We start from the raw sequence: 22,582 nt of genomic DNA on the forward strand, positions 1-22,582 counted from the left end.
TTTTCTCTAATGGAATCTCTATGTATATATCTATTTTAAAATGTCATGCATATTTTTAGTTGACTTGTCTAGCTTGTTCACTGTGAATTGTATATAAAGGTAAAAATAAGTAAATGACCCCTCTCTCTTCCTTCCACTCCATTGAATATTGTTAATTTCCATGAACTTCCACTCCTTCCAGCTGGTTTTGAGATTTTTTAACATTCTCACAAATTGTCTGCTGTTTAGCCCCTCTGTTTTTGCTACAAAGTTTATTTAGAAACTCCTGAGTACAATTTTCACCAGTCTTCAGCCAGACTGCCTAGAATAGCTTCACAAAGGAATCCTCAGGATAGCTAGTGCCTATACTTCCTGCAAGAATGATCTTTCTTCTATATGTTCCTTGTTCCTGAGTGAAAGTAGCTTGGCAGTAAGGACACTGGATCCAGTGCTATGGTTATCATGTGATTATTGGTAAGGTGTGGTCTAAACATAAAAATAGGTAAAATCTCTTTAAGCATTTACATGGAACTTAAATTTCCATCTGGAATGAAGAAATTTTATCTAAGCAATGATTAGGTGTCTTTGCAGGCCAGGACACTTCCAGCCGTAGGTGAATGCCCCGTCAGTGCTTTTTATGGTGTGATTCTGGTCAGCTCATGCAATCTTAACACCACAGAATTTGTAAGATGCAATTAGATTCCTATAACAAACTTTTAGCATTTTATTCTCTAAGAATTTCAAAAGTAATATTGCTTTCAATCACTTCTGAAAATATATTCTACCAAAAAACATTTGTTACTAGATGTTTTAGCTTAGCTTATGTTATTGTTTATGATTAGCTTAGATTGTTATTATTTATGATTATTATATTATTGTTATTATTTATGATTTTAGTACTATTTTCTTATTTCTGTTATATTAGCTCTGATCTTAATACATTAGCTTGAACTGCTATCTCTTACTGTGTTTCTAGCTGAATTATCTTCTAGTAGAAATACTTTTTCCAGATGTTGGCAGTGTACTATGATCACTTTAATACTTTTTTCTTTAATTAGGCAATGCTTCTGAAGTCTTTCATCATAAAATATTGTGACAGTGAAGCAGGAGGAAAAATGGGAAGGGATTCTTTCATGATTCAAGAGCTTTGAATAAACAAAAGAGGAGGGATAATAGAGGGGAAGAGAATAATATAAAAGGAAGGGATTTAAATTTACTTTGTCTGTTAAAGTGCTCTTGCAGGTTTTTAGGTGAGTTAAGAAGCCATACTTTAAGGGCATGAGAAGTACTTGACCACAGGAGTGGAGCTTACCTAGGAGGGAGTCAGGCAGTTTAGAGTGAAATTTTCCAGAGCTTCAGTTGTTCTTTTAGAGTTTTTTATGAAACTGTTCCAGTTGTGCTGTTGGACATATTAAGATTAATTCCTCATTTCTGAAATCTGCTATGTATCTCTTATGTTTTCCATGTGTTCTGCAAACTTTATAGACAAAGATATAATTTGTATATGGGGATGGTACATTCTTTAACCATAATTTTGCAATATTTACTTCTATAACTCTTGCAATAGAGTTAATATTGGTTAAGACTCTACAGTTTTAAGCCACTTTAAACCACTAAGTCATACCATATAGTGAGTAGCTGTGTTGATCCCCTGAACCTTGGTTGAGATCATCCATAATATTTTAAATCCAAAAAATAAATTATCATTCTCATGTAGGCTTTCTCATAAATTTTCTCAAATCTATGCATATGCATGGTTCTGGGTAGCACTCCTCCTTTGGACTTCTTATTTATGATGTGCAAGAGACTGTTTTCAATTTTGTACTCTACTTCTATTGAAGAGATCTTTTAAATGTACTTTTATCTCTTTATCTGAAGAACAGAAATAGAATGTTTCAGGCAGATTTCTTGTTAGATGATTTGAGAGGCATCTGTAGACGATAAATAGATCTGATTAATTTCTGATTTAATTTCCTGCAAATTCTTGGGCTCCTGTTTTAGCAGCCTACCTCTGTACATCTAAGTGACTTTATTTCATTTTACCGAAAGTATTCTTTGTTTGGATCTCACAGCTCTTTTCCTTGTGTGTCCAAGATGCAGCAATAGCTCTATTTGTATCAACAGAATCTGTCACCACGTGGAGTATCACTTTCCTGACTGGAGTACTCTAAACAGACAGTGTCACTGGTGACTGAGTTTCTGTAGGTGTGTTAGGAAAATGAGGCATTAACTGTGTGTTCTCATAGAGGATTTAAAGGATTGGAATGTATTGCTACAGGTTCAATGTCTCCTTTGGCTTTGGATGACAAATATCAAATGCCTTTCTTAAGACAGAGCACTGTTTGCATCTCTTAAGTTTTGCTCTTTCTCACATACAACATAGTGAGTTCTTTTCAGTTGAAATAGATGTGCAAAAATTTGTCATAGACTGCTGGTAGAAGGCCTTCATAGCTACTCAGTGGTAGTAGTTGCATCTTTACTCATACATTACTGAAGAGGAGAGAATTCAGTGTAGAAAGAAAGCTTTTTGCATTATAGATTTTTTGCTCAGGTATTCCTTCCATATCTAAACAGGTCATTGATCCTGGGATACTGTGTGAAAATCAGTGGGCCAAAGAATGAACAAAAGGAAGCTTGGCAGCTTGATTCCAATTTTTAAAAATGGTTGTCCCAAGTATCTGTAGGGGTGGATTCTCCAGTTTGAAGGACACGACTGTACCATCTTGTTTAATCTTTTGATTTAATTAAAAATGCAAAGAATAATTCTGAGGTCATGAATCATAATAGAGGATTCTGCCCTTCCAGCTGTCTGTCCTAGCTTTTTGGCCTGTGAATTTGGGGTCTGTTACTGTGAAGTTTTGAAGTGAGGAGACTCAGTCAAGGACATACAGGTTTTTTGGTTTTTTTTAGAATAAAATCCTAGAAAAAGAACATAGCCTTGTTCTTGCAGTTAATCTTTTCCAGTGGATGTCTGATATTCTGGTAAGTTTAATTTAAAATGTAGTACAAACACTTTCCTTATTAATTCTGGGGTATTGTTCTTATAATCTTATGTGTGTTGTAACTGGAACCATTCCTTTGTAAAATCTGAAAGTCTGTTTTTTGGAAAAGCCCTTGAAGAAACAAACCCAGATTATCTGGTCCACCTGTTTGAAAGAATAGGAGGAAAGTAAAATGTGTGTGAGAAATAAAGCAGGAACAATAAAGTTCTTGCTTGAACTAGAAGAACATACTTCAAATATGTATTATGTAGAAATATGGGTTTTGATATATCAAGAGAAAAGAACTAATTAGCATGTTAGTGTTGACAAATAGTATGGAGCGAGATTTATTATGTTGTGTTAACTGAGACTTTAATAATATATGTGATAAAACATGAATTTTAACAAGAAGAATTGATGCTTTGTCCCTGAGTGACGGGCTCTTGTCTGTCCCTGTCATTTACCCAAAAGGTTGTACCTTAAGACTAGCTGACAAGCTATGGCATGTCTGTTTTCCTGAAGCCCTTTCCAGGCTGTTCCTGGTACACTTGATCTGCTGTCCTCTACAAATTACATGCCCTGGAAACACTGGATGTGAGAAGGCTAAACTGAATGTATAAAGGATCCAGCATGAAGACTACTTGCAAAGAATTTAAATGAAACTGCGGGGGGAAAGTGCTTCTGTGAGTTAGGTTTAAACAGTCTTGGAATGAAAATACTATTTAGCTGTGTCTTTTTTTTTTTTTTCCTTGTTCCGTGACAAAGCTGGTGCAGAGGATTCATCCACAAGGTGTTGGCAATAGCTCTATTGATGTTATGTGTCAGGGAAGATTGCAGATGGGCTTCAGGCTTGTGTCAGACTAGCAGGCTGTTACAGATTGACAACTGATAACTGCTTAGAAGAATCCCAAATTCAAGGGGATATTGTAATTCCAGCATAAAACACTGGACACTGAAGTAGTCTGCAGCAGTTTTTAAAAGATTGTTGTTTGAAAAAGCATTCTTCTTGCTTCTGTTCTCATTTATCCTGCTCTGCCACTCTCTGTAATCTTGAGTTTTCAAGGTTGACGTGAACATTTAATCTCTTAAACCATATTATGTAGATTATTGCTATTGTCTTATTGGTCAATCTTATGCCTTGCTGGCAAAACATTTATCAGGGTGCAGTGTACCTACTCACTTGGTATGTTTAATTGCCTGGAGCGAGGAAGTTGCTAAAAAGTTTGAAAATAATTTGATGAAATTTTTACATGTATTTTCCTCCTCATAGTTTCCTGAGGTGGAGTACTTAAGCCATAGGAAATTATGAATTTAGTTAGAAGCGTGGTGAGAAAGAAGAGAGTCTGCTTTAGGATTTCATAATTGAAAGGATTATGGAGCAGGGGGCTGGAGGAAAGGAGCTTAATTTTTGTTCTTTGTGTATGTGCCAGTGCTTTTGTTGGTAATCAAGTTACTGTGGTTCTCATTACATAGTTACCCATGTGTGTCTGTGGTGGCTGGGGACAGGGGGTGTGTTGGGAGAATCAAGGAGAAAAACGCTTTTATGGTGTCAACTTTGAATTTCTGGTGTTCCAGTCAAAAATCTTCAAAAAGAATATCATGTTAACACTGTTTCTAATCTATGGGGAAAATGTAATTTTAGAAGAAGAATATTACATAAATTATGTGAAGGGCAGAAGGCAACAAATCAGTCCAGAATTTGGACATCAAGAAATTCTGAAGTTCTTGGTGGCATCTGCTCTCCTTTGCATAGTTCCCAACTGGTCCTGCTTGGTTATACCTAGTTTCTCTTTATTTTTGTGATTTCCTTTGTTTCATAACTCTTATAGTAATTACTTTGATGCATTGGTAATATGCAAGGTAGTCTGAGTTATTCTGGTAGGGCAACTTCCTGAAAGCAAACTTCTCTTGCTTACCTTCCAGGTTTCACTGAAATTTCCCCCATCTCACATGCATGTGTATGATCATTAACTTCAAAATATTATCATAAATAGCTTTTATTTCAATGAGAATTTTTTTTAGATCAGTATTTTCAGTGGAAAATAGTTCAATTACTTCTCTTACTTTCAGATGGGCACCTTCAAGGCACATGATGGTGAATACATTTTAGAACCTCTGATGAAAGTGGATGGAGGTGAACATGAAGATGAACATAACAAACCACATCTTATATACAGGCAAGATGAACTTAAAAAAGAGTATCAGAAATCCCATAAACCTTGTGAAGTTTCAGGTATGGTCATCCTTTAAATTTCATTGTGCCTTTTTCAAATGTGTTCAGGTGTTCTAAAGGAAAAAAAAGCAAGGTTTTATTTCATAAATATTTTTCCTCCACAGCATGCTATTAGAACCTACACATTACTTTCACATAGGCTTGTCAGCTGTTCCTTATTTTTGTGACAGTGTTAAATTCAAAAGTAGGATAGAACGTGCATATAAAAAAATCCATGATATTGCGAGAACTTCAGTGTGGGTTTGCTTTTACATCTACATTGTCCCATATGTAAACACTCCTGTAGATCCACAGGAGCTGTTGCTTATATTCACAAAAGATAATGAACTTACTGCAAGTCTAGCAGATAATACATGACATCTGTCTTCCTTAATGATGGTAGTATCTAATATTACCCATTAATTTAGTATAATCTAATGTAAATGTTTATCCTTATGAGTATTTTAATAATTTATTCATGCTACATATTAATAATATTTTTGTTTAGTTACGGTTAAAGGAAGGGGGTCAACAGAACATCTGCCTTGGATTTTCAGAGGGTGGACTTTGGCCTGTTCAGGGCACTGGTTCAAAGTGTCCCTTGGGAAATAGTCCTTAATAACAGAGGAGTCCAGGAAGGCTGGACATAACTTAAGAAAGAAATTTTACAGGTGTAGGGGAGCACCATCCCTATGTGCTGAAAAATGAGCAGGGAAGACCAGCACCCTGATCAGTTCCTGGGTTGAACAGGAAACTTTCACTGGAACTCTTCTTGAGGAATATCTATGTACATGGTTAAAAATACAAAGATAAAAAAAAAAGCTTGGATGACTAGTGTTATTAATTTTGGAAATGTTATATTAGGAAACATTTTGAGAATTCTGCTTTTCCGTAGATGCTAAGACTAGAAAATAACCATTATGTCAAGCAAATGTTCCTATGCCTATGCCTTTCTTAAAAATGATAAATAGTATGTGCTGAACCAAATTAGAGGTCTTTCAGTTTGTTTTGTGTCTTTTTCTTTAATCTAAACAAGTTAGTGTGACAAAAAGGCTTCAAGCATTAAGAACATAGTAGTTTTCTCCTTTTTTATTTTTTTGGAACAATTGCATAAGATTGTGAGATGGGGCTTACTGTCATTTTGGGGAGAGTGAAGTTGCAGAAATACTCAGGAAGAAAAGCTTTTACGTTTCTGTTCTTCTAAAGAAGATATGTTTCTCCTTTAATGCTAGTCTTGCTTGGTTATTAATATCCATTCATATTCATATCCTTTCTTCACAGAGGAACAACTTATATCACTAGTTCGTTTTCAGAGCCAGTCTCTGCCTGTTATTGTTAGTGCTAATGGTTTCACAATTAGTATAGCTTTATATTGTGATTGATTTTTAAACAATTACTCAGTAAAGTGCTTGCTGTTGTCTCTACTGTTTCTCTTTCTGGCCATCCTGTGTTTAGGCAAGACAGACTATGGATCTCTCAAGAGTGGCTTTAAGTTTACACATGAGAGCTCTTCCCGTGAATAATGGAATGCGTAAATTTAAATTCTCTCAAGCTGAGGGTGACAGAAGTGTGATCTCTGAATTCTTGGGTCAGTGCTGTAGTCAGTAAGTCACAAGAATAAAATTACTAGGAGATGTATCCTTTGGCTGCTACTTTTTAAGAGAGAAATCTAGTTTCCAGAAAGACGGTGGAGGTTTATTCTAAAGGAGCTGGAGTGTCCAGTTAGCAGCTTAAGTTCTAGAGAGTAGTGAGAGTTCAGATATGCTTCTCTGTTAAGTATTTTTTATGTGAGCTAAGATGACTCTGGTAAAGGCATTGGTTTTTCTCTATCAGGCATCAGAAGCTTCTGGTGGCTGGACTATACAGTGTAATTGGAAGTATTACAGTAATTAGTTTGGAGATATCTGAGTAGATTGTGTATTTCTTTTAGACCCTGATTCTTCATTATGTGTATTTACAAAACTATTAAAGAGGTCACTTAAAGTTTTTGATATGTACTTGCTTATGTAGTTAAACTCCATATTTGTTTAAATATAATGTTATGTAAGTCTGAAAGTCAGTAGGGACTTGAATTCAGGAGTTGGACCTAGTTTGTTTTTATTTGTTCTGCTGGTGCCAAAAGTTTGCATGTAAAAACATGTTTTGTTTAACTAACTTGTGTCCTTTGTTATACTGATGAAGCTGTAGTGCTTATCTCTTTCCAGGCTTCCTGTTTGGATTATACTGCATTCTAGGAACTGTGTAATATTGCTGTCTCCTAACTAATTTGTAGCAAATAATCCATTTATGATAGAACTATATAAAAATATACAAGACACCTCATTTGATGTTCCTATTACTGTCTTCTGTGGTTGTTTTTTTGGTTGGTTTGGTGGGGTTTGTTTTGTTTTTTTTTATTCTTGCTCCGTTTCACTTGGGAAAAAGATCATAAATACAACTTTTCTATTATGGGCAGCCTTTTGCCTTTTTGCTATTTATCAACTCCATTCAACAGTAAATAATTTTTTTACTTTATAGAGAAAGAGTTGAAGAAGAGCACTTTATTACATCCAACCTTCAGCAGCTTAAATGAAGAGAGCAGAGTTTTACAGAAGTCCCTCAGTTTAGAGTATGCTTTAAGTAACCTGTCTATAGAGGATGGTGGCAATCCACATTCCAGGAAGAAACGTTTTCTTTCCTATCCAAGATATGTAGAAGTGATGGTCACAGCTGACACCAAAATGGTTCGTCACCATGGGCAGAATTTACAGCACTATGTTCTAACACTGATGTCAATAGTAAGTAAGTTCTTAAGTGTGAGGAATTTTAATTATTTCTGTTCTGTTTTCTTTTCTGCAACTTTCCTGTATTCTGGTTTGATCAAATTCTGTAGAATAAAAAGAGATTGCATAAACATAAATAAAAAAGCTGGGTGAAAAGTTAAGATTATGGATCTTTTCAGTTTAATGCAGTGTATGGTGTGTAGATGAAATGGTGAGATCCATTTCCTGATTTTCTGTTGCTTTAGAAGAATTCTTAAGCTTCAGGGAGTGAAAAATACAGATTAATTACAGCAGACGTTAAAATGGCATTGTGGAAAAAAAAAGTTTGGTTATAGTAATCCTAGTTTTTCAATTTCTCAGGAAACTTCAGATTAATATGGGTCAGACTTTGAGTTGGTATCATTTATTTGTGATCTTTATGTGGTAAATTCTTTAGCGAACCAAAATTCACTACTTGTATCAATTCAGAATACAGTATAGGAAGCTCTAAAGTCAAAAGTTTTACCATGACATCAGTTGAACCATTGTTAGGAAAGGGCATGCTAACATATTCCTCCTTGTAATTATTTCTAGATTTCTGTCCTTACATCTCTTCAAGAAGCTTAATTTAGGTGAAACTGCATCTAGCTTGGGGGCTAGCAGATTAAAGCACCTATCACATAGGTATCTATAGAGGCATCTGCTTTTTAGGTGGCTATTAACTTGACCAGTTGCAGATATCTACTTTTGGATGAACAGAATAGCACTCTAGTTTTCATCGTGATTATTGTGTCTTCTGAATTTTTCTACTTTTAGTGAAGGTATGAAAGTTCATGTATTGCTGAAATAACATCCATACCAAAAGTTGTTTTTTCTCGTATATTACAGTCTCAGTTTGGAATTCCTTTCGAAACAATTGATGCCTATGATGCCATTTTATTACAGTTACTTCCTTTATTAAAGAGGTGTGCTAAGAAAAAAAGTGATAAAGATGTCACTTTAAAATAGAGGCTTTTTTTTTTACAGAACTTTACAATAAGATGAAATGGAACATTTATTATATCTTTTTCATGAGGTCTTGTTATGATTATAGGTAATGTAATTCCTGATTTTTTTTAAGAAGAAAACATTATTCCTGCATCTATAGATGTTGTACATTCAAATATTGTTCCTTACAGTTCAATATTTGTCTTTTTACTTACACCACTGGACTTGTAGGTAAATAAGCATTGTACAATTGCTTTTAATGAGAACCTATATATGAACTGTTTTTAAGATACAGTATTTAACATATACTGTATGAGTGAAAAAATACCAGTTCTTTTCTAAAAAACTTGTCATTTCTTTCTTGTGCTTTCCTATCTGTAGTGTAAAACCAGAGTTTTACACTTATTGCTGGGTTTGGGTAATAGCCTTCAATAAGCCACTGCATCTTTAATGTGAGTTTGATATCTCTGAATACCGCTGTAGGTGGTGCCTGCATCTGATGGCAGCTCTATTCCATATATGTATTTGTAAAAGGTAATCTTGAAACAAAAATTTTGTAAGATGTTATTACAAATAATGTTGAGCTTTTATATAGGCAGATGTAAAAAATATAAATTCAGATCTTAATTTTAAAATAATTTCTTTATAGTTCGGTTAATTCCATGCACTCTCCCTTCCCCTGCCTCCGTTTCCTCCACAGAATACATATCCCAGCTTGTATCCCTTCTCCTTGAAGCATTTCAGCAATGGCTTGGAATCACAGAACAAGTGGAAGTCATCTGATCCAACCCTCTCATGACAAATATATGACTTGTCTAACAAATAATGTGTATGAATACACAGCCTTCAGTCACTTCTTCTCCATAACAGTTATTTTTCAGTAAATTAGTAAAAAAAATATGAAGAGTAGGAAAACAAATGACTACTATTCTTTGATATGTAATCTGCATTAGAATTTATCAGTATGCTGGTGGGTCATTTCTTGACCCACAGCTTCTTGGTGTCTGAAATAGAACCATTTTTAGTCTGATTTGATTGCCTGTAAAGGAAAGAAATGAAACTTTAAGTTTTATCCTTTCTGCCATTATACAGATAGCTTTGATTATTAAATTTTACTGGTGCTTGTGTCTGGTCAAGCAACTTCTGTTATGGGAAATTGTCAGATTGCTGACCTTTTAAGTGAATCAAGCATTATACTTTACTCTTGCAATAATTCTGAAACTTTTAAGGTTATTCAGTTCTGGTTTGGATTTTAAAGAAACCTAAAAACGTTAAGCATATAAATCGCATTAAATTTTAATGAAACTTAGACATCTAGCTCCCCAAAGAACCTTTGAAATCCTGGCCCATTTTTCTTTTATTTTCTTTGGGGCTTTTTTTAGCATCAACAATGCCACCAAAGTAAACTTACTGCTGTTTTATGAGTGGAAAATAAGAACTGAAATATACTGCAAAATATTTTTAGGGTTATAAGTGTCTTGTCACTCATCCAATTCAACCTGAAAAGGCTTAGTTCTCAGCATGCAAGTAATCCCATTGAACTGGAACTGGAATGCATTTTCTCATTTCTTTAAAACTGCATAAATGTTGGCAATATGAGTATTCACATTACTTATATTATGTCTTGGAAATACTTACTCATTCTGAATGAAATATGTACTTCAGGATAGAGGTAGTACCTTTGCCATAGGATTTTATAAAAAACTTTATTGTATTTCAACACAAAGAGTGGTATTATTTAATGTGAAACAATAAATAAAATGATTAGAATACTGTAATTGCTTAACTTGCACTGTTTCTTCTTGTTCCTCCAAAACATTGTATCAACAGAGCAGGCAGTAGGCACTGTCTTAATAGATTCAGTAACTGGAGGACTTTATCTTAGACTATGTTCTGAAAGTTCAAAGCCCTGAGCATGAAGGCTTGATCTTAGCAACTGAAATATTCATTAAGACATTGGAGTTTACTATATAAAATTCAAAACCGCCTGAAATTTGATTCCATGAAACATTTTGAGGTACTGTCCTCATTTTCTTGATAAAGAACCTCATTATTGACATCCTTTTAAGTACTGTACTGCTTATATAGTTTGTTTGGTAGTAAAAAACTACTTGGTCTGTTCTTAGTCTGCTTGCAGCAAAAACTTTGTAATCTTGCCTTTCTGAAAAGAAATCATGACATGTAAACCCACCTGGGGTAGGGCTATGATGGCCAGCTCAGATTGTGAACTTGGCTGACTGCCAAGTCATGTCAGTGCAAAGGGGAGCGTGTGAGGAGGGCAGCCATGCATTCAAAGAGAGGATTGAGGCATCATCAATTTAGATTATTTAACTTGCAGTGAGACTATGAAACCATAAAGTGGTGTTGGATCATGGTAAAACAGTGCTATTATAATATAGTGTTAAAAGCTGGTGCTTTTGATTTTCATTAAAACAAAAACTTTAGTAAAGTTTTACGGCTATCATCTTTTACTGACCTATGAAATGGAAGGTAATGGGTAGTAGCTCTTAACAGCAAAAAATTTTTCCATTTAGAGTCTTGTTTATAGTTGTTTTTTTTTTCCCATTGTCATCATGAACATTGATAATGAAGTATTTTCTATATGTGCACCAATGTGCCCCGTCTTTAAAACCAGACAAATTATTTTATCTTAATATATATAGGGTGAATTTAAAGACTTTTTTTATACTTTCTTTGCTGTTCATACTATGCAATAGTTAACATTTCATCTTTCCAGAACACACTGGGAAAACATAGATGCATCCTGGCCTTTACAAATGTTGGAATTACTGATTTTGCCTGTAGTCATCATTTAAAAATAGGCAGTAGACCTAAATAGATTTAGGTTAATAATTTAATTTGTATGACTACCATCTGAAAGGCAGTAAATATAGTTACATTCAAAATTTAGAAGTGAATAGATTGTTCCTTGTATCTGTTTCTTAGAACCTCAGTAGTCTATTTTGGCCATTTCTCATTCAGATCATTGTATTAGTATTAAAGCTACAGGAATGTTCAGTGCTTTTTATCTCTCATCTAGTAAAATCTAGAAGACCAGGACAAGGCGTATTTTTCTTGGTGTAAGCCAAGATTATACCTTGTTATGTTTTTTTCTGTGTGTATAAAACCCCATGATCTTATGCATTTGGCATGGTTAAAATGAAAGTGGGTGTTTGTTTATGCACCAATGAATATACATAGCTGGAAACAATTATTTGCAAAGTATCATTCATATAAATTCTCTGAGCGGCCTTCTTACTTATCTTGACATATGGATATCTGTAGGGGTATAAAATCCTACTATTTTAATTGTGACTGTCTTTGTATTGCAACTCCAGGGTGCCTGTATATTAAATGTCATAATGACATTTAACCTCACTGTATCTTGAGATCCACCAACTAGTACAGAGGTGTTACTGTGTCCAGGTAGCCAAGAAGGCCAATGGCATCCTGTCTTGTATGAGAAATGGTGTGGCCAGCAGCACCAGGGCAATGATTGTTCCCTTGTACTCAGCACTGGTGAGGCTGCACCTGAGTGCTGTGTCCAGTTCTGGGCCCTTCACTCCAAAACATTGAGGTGCTGGAGCATGGCCAGAGAAAGGCAACAAGGCTGATGAAGGATCTGGAGCACAAGTGGCTGAGGGAGTGGCTGAGGAAGCTGGGGGTGTTTAACCTGGAAAAAAGGGGGCTCGAGGGAACCTTATGACTGTGTACAACTACCTGTCAGGAGATTGTAGTGAGTTAGGGGTCAGTTTTGTCTCCCAAGTAACAAGTGAAGGACCAGAGAAAATGGTTTCAAGTTGCGCCAGGAAGGTTTAGAAAAAAATTATGTCATGGGTAGGGTTGTGAAGCATTGTAACAGGCTGCCCTGGGAAGCAGAGGAGTCACCATCCCTGGAGGAAAGTAAAAGATATGCATATATGGTGCTTAGGGATAGAGTTTCAGAGTGGACTTGACAGTGTTTGGTTGAACTCAGTGATTTTAAGGGTCTTTTCCTACTTAAGTGATTCTATTTTGCAGTATGTAGGCAGGCACATACTTGCCTGTCTTTACACTTCACTGCTGTACTATTTACTACTATTTTTGTTTAGGTCGTGGTTGTCGATTAGATATTCAATGATTAGACTTGTCTCCATGACATTCTCTTCAGTAGTAATCATTCAAGAAGTGATCCTAAGGTGAAGTCTTGGTACTTGTTCAATTATCACAAATATGTAATGATTACTGGTGAAGACAAAGGCCATCACTCCAAACGTTCCTCTCTTCCTCCTCCTTCCCCCCAGGGAATACACTGAGCATGATGTCACATGGTCTGGAATATCCCTTGGTCAGTTGGGGTCACCTGTCCTGGCTGTGTCTCCTCCCAGCCCCCCAGGCACCCCCAGTCTCCTCCCCAGTGTGGCAGTATGAGAAGCAGGAAAGGCCTTGGCTCTGTGTAAGCCCTGTTCAACAATAACAAAAACATCTCTGTATTATCAACCCTGTGGTCAGCACAAATCTAAAACATAGCCCCATACCAGCTACTATGAAGACAATTAGTTCTACCCTAGCCAAAACCAACACAAAAGGCAACTCAGTCTTTAAAAGGGGTGTATTCTTTCATTTTGCCTCCACTATAGCACTCCACTAGGTGACATGGAACCTCTGCTTCATTAACTCAGGGGATAGTAGATCGAAGAGGACTTGGATGAGGGAGCAGTAGATGACCTAAAACTTACAGGGGAAAAAAATGATAAATCTGAGGCATAGGTATACTTGTGCAAGTTTGCATGAGACATCTTTGCTGCCATTAGGTCCAATTGTGGAAGACAATTTTGTACAGAAATATGCATGCAAGAGATTAGGAATAGTGCCAACAGAAATAACATGGCTCTTTCTCTTTTGCTGAAGCAGTAATTGTTCATATATCCCGTTACTTCAGACAAGTTTTGGGTCTTTAGAAATATATGATGGAATTGGTATGACACTGGAAAAGGTGAAGGAGAAATCTCCCAGATCCTGGATATCTTACATGCTTTCAGCACTATGGTCATACATAAGAGATTTTGGAGCCTGAAAAAGACATACAAGCTATGAAGTGGTAACGTGTGTTTTTCAGGGAACATGAATGTTTGTATTTTCTTGGTACTATGGTTGTGTGTAACAGGTGAGGAAAGAAAAAGAGTTCTTGTGGTACAATGTTTAGGGGGAAAAAAGAAAGGAAAAAAGGAGCTGAACAAGATATATATAATTGGATTTGGATATATAATTTATTACCTTCCAGTCTCTAGGTATACTTACTTGTTTATGAGCACCTTTTCTAAATAGGGCATTTTGCCACTATTCACAGTCACACTTTCATGGACAGTTGCAGCAGGGTTGTCAAGAGAAGCTAAACTTTGTGACCAAGTTGCTTCCAGTCAACTGGCAGCCACAGCTGTCTGACTTAATCTTTCAAAATTCCATGAAAATAAAAACTGTGATCCTTCCACTAAAGTGCAACTGCTTTCATTTATATATATTTTCTTTTCATTCTTTGTTGCCTCTGTTGGTTTTAAGAGTTTGAAAAATCTCTTGAAACTTATTTCACTTTTTCTTGGCTATTACCTCCTACTTCTCTGAAGTATTTAGATCACTGTAAAGCAAGTAGATCTGGAAATTGTAAAGAAATGGTGTAGTCTATTAAATTCCTATCCCCTTTCATCATCCTTTTTCATGAATGCTTCCTAAAAGAGATGATTGAGAGGCATATCCATATAATACAGGAGCAGGGAGTACTTACCTCTTAATTTTTTTTCCTCTAAAAATAAGAATCTTATATTCCAGAGCTTTGATAGTTCCCTGCATCATTATATCATTTCAAGTCTCAGTGGATTATTTTGGTCTGCCTTGATTTGTGGTTATCAGTTTTCAGGACTTTTCACATGTTCAACCATGCTGAGAATGTATACCGAACTTTACTGGTAAGGGCATCTTGTTATTAGCATAAAGTCTTGCTTTTTGATCTTCTGAAAGTAGTGGTAATAACTAAATGCTTGGAGGTCATGAAAGTGCTCATGAGGCAAAGGATCCAAAGTTTGATGCAAACAGGGTTAATCAGAGCAGTGTTATTTTACATTTAGCATGAACTTACTTGCTCTCATAATGAAAACAGGTATGTTTCAGATTTTGGCAGGAGCTGCTGACCTCTGGCATCTACATGACATTATTTCAGTCCTCAGCTATTCTCCAGAAAGATAACCAGTACATAATTCAGATGGTGCATAGATACAGTGTTGAAAGTCCTGCAACAGATTCTCTTCAGGAATGCAATGAGATATTTTTCTCTCCTATACTTACTCAGTCTAATGCATCTCCTCTGAGGTACGAGTCATTAGTTTTGTGTTTTGAAGATACGCTTTTGCCCAAGTATTTTAAATGGACATTGGGTCAACAGGCAGGAAGGAGGACTCTTGACTCTGTGTTTTGTGTTGGTTTCTTTGCCTCCTCTGTGTTTCCAGATTTTGTTAGCAGGATTACATTGGCAGAAAGCACTTGCACAGCAGTAAAAGATTTTTTTCAAGGAACTATTAGTGTGTGTGAGGGAACATCCATCAACTAAGTAATACCACAGTAATAAGTACTACTACAACCATGAACAAGAACCACTAAGTTTTAGTTGCAAGAAAGCTCCAGCCTCAACCCCTTGCCTGGATTGTTCTAATCGCTCAGGAGCAGAAATTGTCTCTACTATAGCAGACAACGCATTTGGGAAACTTAAGGCAAGTTTTGCACTAAAGGTTGAAAGTCACAGTTTAGGCACTCAGGCATTATTTGGTTTCAGCTGAACTTATTTAACTCTCCCATTTAGTTCTCAATCCCTTTCCTTTACTACCTGATATATATAGCCTTAGAGTACTGGACAACTCATGTATTGGTTTTTGTTTACTTGACAGCCAGTGAAATGCATCTGGTTCCTAGGTTTCAGAGCTTTCTGTTCCAAAACCAGACATTAACTAGACTGATTTACAAGTTAATTAAGAGATGTTTCTGGCTAATGCAGTGGCATTCTGTGATGGAGTAACTACATCAGGGGCAAGGAAAGAGCTCTGCCTGGTCATCTATAAAGCCTTTGATACAGCCTTCCACTACAATCTGGCCAGTAAATTGGAAAGATATGGATTTGATGCATGGACTGTTAGATGGATAAGGAATTGACTGCATGGCCTGTTCAAAGAGTTATCATCAATGGCCCAATGTCTAAACTGAAACCAGTAATGAGTGGTGTCCCTCAAGGACCTATATTGGAACCAACACTTTTTAATATCTTCATCAATGACACTGGCAGTGTAATTGTGCGCACCCTCAGCAAGTTTTCAGATGACACCAAGTTCAGTGATTGAGCTGAGTTGCTTGAGGGAAGGCATGCCATCCAGAGTGACCTTGAGAGGCTTGAGGAGTGGGCCTGTGTGAATCTCATGAAGGTCTACAAGACCAAGTGCAACAACCATGTCCAGTGAAAGAAGTCTGTGTTAATGCTATACACATGTAATCTTCTTGTATAGGTTTATGCTGTAACACATTGTCAGTTGTAAGTGCCTCTTATATCAGCTTAAATTGTATTAGAATCAATCCTTGGAACAAGTGTCTTCCAATCCTTGGAATAAGCCAAAGATCCTCACAGATCTCATTTCACATTCCTCCCTAACATGATTTTGGAATGCCATATGAACGCATATTCTGTTTTTTCTTTGCTGAAGAGAAATAAAACTTGAAAGAGCTAGGCTGGAATTAATCTGCCTTAGTCTCATACATCTGAAAATTAGGCATCTTGTCTCCTTCCATAGTAAAGGGATGAAGAAGTGAACTAGCTGCTCTTCCTGTCTTGTATGAAAAAATATTTTAAATACATATCTCGACAAAGTCATGCCTACAGAACAGTTCATCCCTTCTCCTTCTCAATTGACCATGGATGGAATTTGCTCCCTTTTATTTATATGAGTTGAGATGGATGCAATAATTGTCTTATTGTAAGACAACAGTTCCTACAGGAACATTCCTTGACTGTGGGGAGGATAAATGTCCAGAAATATCCTTTCTAAGTTTATCAAAGTGGATCTCAAAGTATAAGAACATATTATGAGTTTGATGAAGGTAAAGTAATTTAGATATTAGAAAAATAGTAGTTTATTCCACTCAGGTTCTGCCTAAATTGTGCTTGAGCATTTCAGATACCTTTTGTAAAGGCTTTTAAGTTTGTCCATGCCCAGTGGATTCAGCACTTCAGTGAGTATTTGAGAGATGTTCCTTATTCCCACCTAAGAACAATTGGATACTTGGTTAGTAACCAAGAAAGGAGTCCATATGAAAAGAGACAGACAATAGCTGTACTGCTCTGAAATGTGTTCACATGGGTTCTGAAGCTCTGGCTCCTCTCTACTCTTATTGAATTCTCTACTTCCAGCTTGTTTGTCGACAAAGAAATGAGGGACAGTGCTGCATATTGTGTTTTCTCCAGTTTAGAGAAAGGTGGGGCATGAGCTGGGAGCCAGTGCTTTGTCAGTTCTAAGTTTTAGCAGTATTGCTTGACCTCATTAGAATACATATAATAGAATTAGAATTAAATTAGAATAATTAGAATTTATATACTACAAGGCTGTGGTTTCACAAGCAATTTGAGCCAATTCAAGTGGCTCAGAAGTCTTCTGAAATAAGTCTGTTCTTCTTCCCCTTTCCCTCAGCCATCACTTGTGTTGGAGACTGCACCAGAAAGGAGAGCATATTAACCAGTATAATGTGATTATTTAAAAAACCTATTTTGCAGCTGGATCAGTTCCTTGATCACTTTCATAGCCTTGCAGCCCTAGCACAAGCTTGAAGGGAGGAAAGGCAGTATTTCTGTGTTTGATGGCAATTCTTGTTTACATAAGGCTGTCATTCAACTACTGCTTTAAGCCAGAATTCACAGGAATTAAATATCTGAAGCTGTTACTTGTAATGTATAAACTTTTTTACTGCTTTTATGAAAAAATAACTTTCAAGGTAGTTCACTTTGGTGTATGGAATTGACTCATGATTTTTACTATCTGTCTGCAAGAGTATGTATAAAAATGCCTGTTGGGTATATAAAACCAAATTTTACGACTGTGGAAAGATGCCTTCGTATGTGTCATATATTTTCAATATAGTTTTACAACTCAGTCCAGCTTCCATTGAAAGCAAGGTAAAACCCTGTTTGTTCGAAGTTGTTTTTTAAAACTCTTTAATATTTCAGGTATTGATTCTACAAATCATCCAGATAAAACAGTTTATGCCTCAGAGTCACAGTAACATTACTTTTTTCCTTTCTTGATATCAATAAACTGTATAAAATGTACTTTTAACATTAGCGTTTCAACATGGTGTCTGTTTGGAAATTAATATAAAATTGAAGCTCTTCAGATATTAAAAACTGAGAAACTTTTTTTGTCATCATGCCCTTGGGTAGAAGGTACAATTGGATGCATGAGATACCTGTTGTGTAGTGGCTTGGTTTTCTTTGGCAATTTGTTTATTTCTTTAAAAGAAATAGTTTACTAGGTGAGTTTAATACTGTAATCTTCTTTTTTTTTCTCTTTAGGTTGCAGCAATCTATAAAGATGCAACTATTGGAAATCTTATAAATATAGTTATTGTCAAATTAATTGTGATTCACAATGAACAGGTAAGAGAGAATTATTTAAAAGATTTCATTCTTATATAAGAAACAAAATGCATGAACTTGCATTGCAATTACAAAATTTAATTTTTTTTTAGTTTAAATATAAAATATTTTCTTAAACTACGTAATTTTGCTTTAAAATAGGAAAAAAATATGTGAAATGCAAGGTTAACATCAGGGCATGTGTTTAATGCTTCTATTTTCCTGTCTGTATTAGCGTGTCCAATCGACCTATACTGACATAAATCAGATAGTATGTGGAAGCTTATGTCAGAACTAACTGAAGTGTAGTTATGCTCATGGAAACATGGCAGGAGAATGGCAATTTTTATAGACGGTTTTGATGGAAGGCTTTCAGCCCTAACAGCTGTAATATTTTAAGATTGTAAGAAGTACTTTTGCTTTTCAAATACATGGAGTTCATATTTATTTATCATAAATGTCTTGTCACTGTGTTTTTCTAATATTTAACACATGGTAAATGCTCATGTACATTGTTTAGAATAATGGATTCTTGTGACTGATGACTTGTAGCTAAATTCAGATCTGACCCTTTTAAACAAATCTGCTGAGGGAATTCTTATGTAGAGTCCTGCTGACTTTCTTTCCATGTGCAAGTCATTGCTTTGCAGATTAGCAGCACAAATGACAATGCAGTAAGTGCAAGTGCATAAATATTAAAGCCCTTATTTGATGCTTTTGGCCATTTTTTACGCAGGAAGGACCAGCTATCACTTTTAATGCAGCTACCACTCTTCGTAATTTTTGCTTATGGCAGCAAGCACAAAACGTTTTGGATGATACTCACCCTTCTCATCATGATACTGCTGTTCTCATCACTAGGTACAGTATCTAAAATAGTACAGCTAGGTGAGACAAATGCTTCAGTTTTGTTTTTACAATGCAATCTTTTAACCATTCCATTGACATTGTTCAAAGATAAGTGAATAACACTACCTTGCCCTTCCAAAATACTGGTTATCAATAGGTGAGCAATTACTCTGACATTGCTATGTTGATAGATAAGCATCTGATGATCCTTACATTAAAGGTGAAGGAATTAATTAGACCTGAAAGTATTGCAAGGAAATTAAATCTTTAGCTATAGTACATTCATGTGATAGGGGAGGAGTGTTGTATGTAATAGAGTCAGCTGAAGGATGCAGTGGCAGACAGCTCCTGATAGCCCAGATGTAATCAGAAGTATCAAAAACTTAAAATGGAAAGCATATAAATATTAGTATGTTTTCTTCCTGTACACTAATCACCTCAGTGAGGGTTCTGATGTTCATTCATTTGAATAGTCTCTTTTTCACTCTTCTTTTTTTCACTAATTTTCCCCCTAGTGTTCAAATTTCAAGTATACTGCAATCACCATGTTTTTCAACACAATTTCATACCTGATCTGCCTTCTGCATTGTAGAGAAAAAATGTAATGAATTTTTATTCTTTGCATGCTAGATAAAAAAAAAAAACAACACTGTGGGCTTATCCTGCTGAATTTAAATTACTTCTTTCACTAGAATACAGATGGTTTGATGCTTGTAACATTAAAAATTGAGAATCAGATTTGCAATTGCTGTAACTAGTATAGCAGCAGTGAAATACTTTTAAAATATTCTTTTATATGCTGTAATGATTTGAAATAAATCTTTTCTTTCAAGGGAAGATATCTGCAGAGCTAGAGAGAAGTGTGATACTCTTGGTGAGTTACTCTTTTTTCATCAGTATGTTTTTATATATGAGAATATCACTGTGAGGAGAAAAAATCTGTTAGCAATCAGTCAGAAAATAGATACAAAATTCAAGCTATGCAGACAAAAATAATGGTTTCACATTTCTTATTGCTGTTCTCTCCTGGCATGTACTTTGGTGCGAGGTGGATTTTCATTTTGTGTAATTTTGCTGCATTCTTGAGGCATGCCTTCTAAGTTGAGTGCCATAGCATTCACTTTAATACGTGGCAATAGGTGAAAATTCATTCTCTTAAGCTTTTATTCAAGGATTCAATTTTACAGGTTTAGCAGAGCTAGGTACAATGTGCGACCCACTGCGCAGTTGCTCTGTAAGTGAAGAAAATGGATTGAGTGCTGCTTTTACTATAGCACATGAGCTTGGACATGTGTAAGTACCTATTTCCTGGCAGGTAATTTTATTTTTGTTTTTTTTAATTTCTTTTTAAATGTGACCAATTTTTGGCAGTGGGCATTTTGTTTCTAAGAGTGTGAAGTCTGATATCCTTTTAGAAAAGTCATTATTTTTCCTCCTTGCAGTAAGCCAGGTAAAGAAATTGTGAATTTCATAACTTGGTTGGTATCCTGAATTTTGGGAAAAACTGTCCAAAGAGATGAATTCTGTCCTTTTGTCATATGAACTGTTTGGGACACTGGGACATACCCTAGGTAGTTCAACATAGTCTTGTTAACTCTAAGTGTATTCTAGCCCTGTTTGGAATTTACCTTTAAGAAAAGACAACTGTTAATATAACACAGAAATATTCTTCCTTGTGTTTGATCCTTTCAGAATACAGTAGAGTAACACAAAGAGAAATACTTTACACTGAAAAATAAGAGGAGATGACAGCATTTTATTTTATGAAGCATACCTCATCAGTGATGGCAGAAAGGTGCTATATTCTAGCTCCATGAGCATGCCACAGTGTAGGTAACAACAATGTTACAGAGCTGAGTAGCTAGCTCGTTCATTTTCGTGTCCCTTCAAGTCCACTTAGACACACACTATCTGTCTTGGTGCTTAAACTGAGATAGTAAAATAAGATGATGTGTTAGTTGCATTAAGTATGATATTGATGTGCTCTACAGTTTTTGTTGCTGAATAGTAAGAGTTATGATCTGAGTATTGGGGTTGCATGTTGTGGACAGACCAGACATGGCCTGTGTATTCAGTTGAGGTGATGAGTTGTTCCTTTAAAGTGGCACACTCTTAAAACTCTGGAATTTTTCTGGTGAGCTAAAAGATTGTGTTAATTGTAAAATTCTTCCTGTACTCACCACTGTATAACTAGGAACATTTGGATAAGGGGATAGTTATGTAAGGCATTTTTAAGATACCTATTGCCAAAAGGTCAGATAGATGTATGTAGTGAGTCCCATTCAATTTTAAAACATTTTCAAACCAATAACGCAAGCTTTTTCTGCTACAGCATAGAGAGTTTCAGTTAATTATTGCTGAATTTGTTTTGGAGTTTGTCTGTTTTGCTTTTTAGGTTTAATGTGCCTCATGATGACAGTTTTAAATGTAAAGAAGCTGGAATTAAACACCAATACCATGTGATGGCTCCAACTTTAAATTATCATACAAGTCCATGGACCTGGTCAAAATGCAGTCAAAAATATATCACTGAATTTCTTGAGTGAGTGTCAATGCAATGCTGTGATGTGGTTTAGAGCGACGTGGTTTTTTATTTATTTATTTTGTTTGTTTGTTTTGTTTTGTTTTGTTTTGGGGGGTTTGGGTTTTTTTTTTTGCTGTTGTTGTTGTTTTGTTTTTGTGTTTTTTTCTCTTACCAATTTAATTTATTTCTGAGAAGTATTTTAAAGGTATTGCATAAATATAGTTTTTGCATTATTCTTTGGTTTAATCACTGACTTGCAGGGTGTCAGTCCTCCAGAAAAATACATGTATTTAACTTTTTCTGTGAATTATAACTTCATTAAAGTTGCACTGATCATGCAAAGCTTAGAAGACTTTTTTTTTAAATGTAATGGTATTGTTTATTGAAAATACCCTTAGGATTATTTTAGTAGGTTAGAATAGGCGCCCTTTTTTTCCTAAAGCCTCTATGTTAAAAATAAGTGATGAGTACAATTTAGGCAGTACTATTTTTTTTCCTTTTAAAAAGAAATTATAAACTCACTTAGTTTTGTTTTGTGGCTCTAAATGCAAAATACAAAAAAGGAAAATCAAGTGACCTGGTACATTTCATAATTTATTAATTCAATTAAGGTCAGTATATAGGTAAGTAGGCATGCAAACTCATAACTCCATTGAGATATGCATGTGT

The 22,582-nt window shown here is 35.5% G+C and overlaps 1 protein-coding gene across 1 annotated transcript in view; it reads left to right on the top strand.

The window, feature by feature from the left end:
• ADAMTS20 (ADAM metallopeptidase with thrombospondin type 1 motif 20) overlaps window positions 1-22,582 on the top strand; it is a gene marked incomplete at its 5' end in the record, with an annotated part of 85,184 nt that overhangs the window by 6,568 nt on the left and 56,034 nt on the right. The window contains 7 exons of the mRNA XM_083860418.1: window positions 5,031-5,193; window positions 7,690-7,949; window positions 18,478-18,561; window positions 19,277-19,401; window positions 20,223-20,263; window positions 20,577-20,682; window positions 21,785-21,931. Of these exons, the coding sequence (XP_083716544.1) occupies window positions 5,031-5,193; window positions 7,690-7,949; window positions 18,478-18,561; window positions 19,277-19,401; window positions 20,223-20,263; window positions 20,577-20,682; window positions 21,785-21,931 (926 nt within the window). The remainder of the gene's footprint in view (window positions 1-5,030; window positions 5,194-7,689; window positions 7,950-18,477; window positions 18,562-19,276; window positions 19,402-20,222; window positions 20,264-20,576; window positions 20,683-21,784; window positions 21,932-22,582) is intronic.

The sequence above is a fragment of the Zosterops lateralis genome (genome assembly GCF_965231275.1).
Source record: "Zosterops lateralis genome assembly, chromosome: 4".
In the NCBI taxonomy this organism is placed as follows: Eukaryota; Metazoa; Chordata; class Aves; order Passeriformes; family Zosteropidae; genus Zosterops; species Zosterops lateralis.